The sequence below is a fragment of the Atta cephalotes genome, assembly GCF_000143395.1.
Source record: "Atta cephalotes unplaced genomic scaffold scaffold00041, whole genome shotgun sequence".
NCBI lineage: Eukaryota > Metazoa > Arthropoda > Insecta > Hymenoptera > Formicidae > Atta > Atta cephalotes.
Genome location: NW_012130105.1, coordinates 717,008 through 721,016, shown reverse-complemented (window position 1 = coordinate 721,016; position 4,009 = coordinate 717,008). Strand labels below are relative to the sequence as shown.

Sequence of the window (4,009 nt, the reverse complement as noted above, 5' to 3'; positions counted from 1 at the left end):
GAATGGGTGTTGTGCTTTTTTCCGCCATTTTGATTTTTCCGCCATATTGGATCATTCCGGATGTGTGTGAACCGGTTCATACAAGCAGATTTTTTCGAAAAGATGTGGATTTCAGCAATCAATAAATCGTACATCTTGCGCAAGGAAATGCTATGTTAACCTAATTAGGGCTTCGCGAGTTTAATGACGATATAAAAGTAAGAATTTGTTTTCATGATGAATTCGACGTTTTGCAAACACAAGCGCTATAAAAATAGATGGTGTTTATAGTAAAACTTAGCATACTTTGCATATACGACGCGACGATAAACTTTCTTCGACCCATAAATGATAAATATGTTAGTTCATATTTATCATATCTATCATAGAAACTAAAGCGTAGACTCTTTAAATATTGCCATATAAATTATTTTAATTTTCTTTTTATGTACGATCTTTTAAATGAACAAGAGTTTATTAAATGAATTTATCATAACTATAGAGATAACTAGAGAACTTAATATTTGTAAAATAAAGAGATTCGTAAAATGTTTTCAGTTAACTTCAAAATGAACGTCACTGTGTCACCGATTGACAGGATGTCTAACATCTATAACAACTCTGTAGTGCGATACTGGCAATTTCTATTTCACGACTTATCTGGTAAGTTCACACGAGTTCTGTTACACGAGAGTGCATTCAAAAAAATTCTGATTATTGAGATATCACAGAATAATATATAATTATTCTTCTTAATATATATCCGTTTATTTTATTAATACTATAATGATATTTTTCTTATTTTATTATCCTTTAATTTTATAAGGATAATTTAATTTTCTTTTATTTATTAATCTTGTAACTGTGAATAACTACACACTTTATCCGAAGAATTCTGAAAACATCCTTAATATCCTCGCAATGTCTTTAAAACATCTCTTGTAAGTCAGTATTGTATGAATACATATGTAATTTGGAATTACAAAAGAAAATCTATTAAAAGAATTTAAAATTACAAGCAATTGAACCTTTTAAATCTATTAAAGAAATTTAAAATTATAGAATATTTATTTTGTAATCACATAAAAATCTGTTTTCAAAAATTAAGATCTAATACCATAAACAATGCGTTCTCCTTGCTCTCTCTCTCTCCTTTTAATTATTTATTATTATTTAATAACAAGGAAGAAGAATGGAATGTATATAATAAAATTGTACATTATTTAATAATAATAAAAGAAATATCGAAATTTATAATAGAAGTTCAAAGATAGAATTGTATCAAATTGTTTGTCTTGTTTTATAACTGAGTGTGTATAACTGAGTTATAATTATTTAATTATATAATTCATAATATTATTTATTTAGATAATTCATATTGGATTTCTATTAATTTTTCTCAATTGGCTAAAGTTTAAGAACTACAGGAATAAATACAAATAGAAAAAGTTTGATAAAATTTGAAAATGAATTGATAAAATCGAGCATAAAATTCAAGATATTCTTCTTTTATAATGAATAATTTGCTTTTATTATATATAATTTTTTTTCAGATCCTCGAACTAGGGACTGGTTTCTCATATCATCGCCCGTACCTGGTCTTAGTATCTTGATCGGCTATCTTTATTTTGTATTGTCATGGGGTCCGAGAAACATGGAGCACCGAAAGCCGTATCAATTAAAAAACATTCTAGTCGTTTATAACTTTTTGCAGATTCTTCTTAGTACATGGTTATTTAAAGAAGGCTTGGAAGCCATAGTTTTCTATAATTACAGCTTGACATGCGAGGGGGTGGATTTTTCATACAAACCGTATCCTCTAAGAGTACGTAAATGTTAAATACTAAATATATATTCTTAAGTTTTCAATTAACTATAATTTATCTTCTGACATTTTACGTTGTTTTACGCATAACTTAAAAGATCTCTATATGCTATTTATCTTCCCGATTTAAATGTGAAATATTCTCATTTATTCGAGACGATGTGAATATCGTAATTAAATTTTTTTAGTATGATAAAAAAAAAGAATATCTGTCATTCCACAAAGTATATCTCATTTAAAAAACGTTGCGTGGACGTTACAATATTAACGACGTTGTGACGTCAATGTGACATCCTTCGAATAAGGAATGCTGTATGGAATTTATCTACTTTCTGCACGATATCGTTATAGGTCGCAAGAGGCGTTTACATTTACTTTCTGGCGAAACTTACAGAACTTCTCGACACAGTATTCTTCGTATTGCGCAAGAAGGATAAGCAAATTACGTTTCTTCATATGTACCATCACACTGTGATGCCAATGGTATCGTGGGGTGCTACAAAGTATTATCCCGGTGGTCATGGCGTTTTTGTAGGTACGTTAAAAAATAATATAATAATTTAAAATCTTTTGTTCTGATTTTTTTCATTTGTACACGCGAAGAAAACAATTTTGTTGATCTAAAATTTTGTTAGATCGTCGAAATAATTTTGTTGATAAAATATCAATATTTTTTGCATTATTGCTTATCATTTTTTAATTTCTAACATAATTAGTTTGATGATTAAATAAAATTATTTTCAGATTTGTATCTACCAAAATTTTAGATCCTTCAATGAAATCGTTTTTTGCGTGCACTTTTCCATTGAAAATTTAATTCATCAGATTTTCATTGGATCAGATTAAAATCATAAATATATATATAACTTATAATTCGACATTTTTCCTTGCAGGAATTATAAATAGCTTCGTGCATATTATTATGTACACTTATTATCTCCTGGCAGCATTGCTACCTCACAATCTGCAAAAACGGTATCTCTGGTGGAAGAAGTACATTACTACTCTACAAATGGTACGAAGCAAATAAAGTAATACTTAATCGAAGCTACTTTTCAAATCTATTTCTTTTACCAAATCTCTTTTAATTTTTACTGAATCTATTTTAATCATTTATTTCTAGTTGACTAATTATTTATACTTATGGCAATTTTTGTTTGATAGTCCCAATTCTGTGTGGCTTTCCTACACAATTGCCAATTGTTGTTCTACGACTGCAACTATCCGAAATGGTCGGTCATTGTGGTGTTGCCGAACTCGATATTTTTCTATTTCCTGTTTTCGGACTTCTACAATAATGCTTATACTTCCAAGAAGGAAAATGGCGCAGTACCGTCGATTCAGAACTCGGCTAAAGCGAATGGCGTCGTGGAGAAAGTGAGCGACGGGATGCCGAATGGAAAAGGGAAAAGCGATTAAATGGGTGCAGCCGAGGAAGGAAACGATGCGATTGCAATGAGATGGTCACTACTATTTTACTTGAATCGTATTGCAGTCTCTATCCCGCTATTATAGTCGACGTATCACGACTATAATATGTTTCCTGCTGAGATGTTCAAACGCACATAAAAAAGACAAAATGTAAATTAAAAAATGTAGAAACGTCTAGATATTCGCGAAAATTGAACACATCTGACTATTTGACAATTGAATTTTTAAACTTTTATTTTTTATTTTTTTAATTTATAAACGAAAGCGATCCACTCATTACGTATCTTCTTTTGCGATAACAAAATTATATCAAATAGCTAAGTCATTAAGAATATAATCAGAGTTGGGAAAGTTATTTTATAAAATTAACTTGTTTATTGTTATTTGTTACCATTATTTTTGAAAAATATCTTGTTATATAATTATTCTTTTTAATAATGAATAATTAATGATGTTACATTTCCTCATAATGTTAATTTCCTTTATAATGTTAATAGTAACACAGTTACATGTTTTAAATAATAGTAATAAATGATTTATCTTTTTTTTTACTTTCTATACAACATAAATCATTTCAACAATTGCAAAAACATTGCGATGTTCAACATTTAGTTAAGTAATTTGCAGTAACTATGTGAACATTGCAGCAATGTTACTGCAAACTTTTATACTACCTGAATGAGTACTCGTATAATACGTGTGTATGAACCCACACAACACATTTTATCTTAGAGATGTCCAATGGACGTCATATTGGGATATCGCGATAATCTT

General features: G+C 29.0%; 1 protein-coding gene across 1 annotated transcript; it reads left to right on the top strand.

The window, feature by feature from the left end:
- The first annotated feature begins 548 nt into the window (after positions 1-548).
- Positions 549-3,223, top strand: LOC105622163 (elongation of very long chain fatty acids protein AAEL008004-like). Its single transcript, XM_012203593.1, has 5 exons — positions 549-642; positions 1,533-1,804; positions 2,156-2,339; positions 2,698-2,819; positions 2,969-3,223. Exons 1-5 carry the CDS (start codon positions 549-551, stop codon positions 3,221-3,223), a joined length of 927 nt encoding a protein of 308 aa, XP_012058983.1.
- Positions 3,224-4,009: the final 786 nt, after the last annotated feature.

Coding starts and splice junctions, on each gene's coding strand:
- LOC105622163 (XM_012203593.1), top strand. CDS start 549: ATGAACGTCACTGTGTCACCGATTGACAGGATGTCTAACATCTATAAC. Junction 643..1,532: donor TCTATTTCACGACTTATCTG/GTAAGTTCACAC, acceptor ATTTTTTTTCAG/ATCCTCGAACTAGGGACTGG. Junction 1,805..2,155: donor ACAAACCGTATCCTCTAAGA/GTACGTAAATGT, acceptor ATATCGTTATAG/GTCGCAAGAGGCGTTTACAT.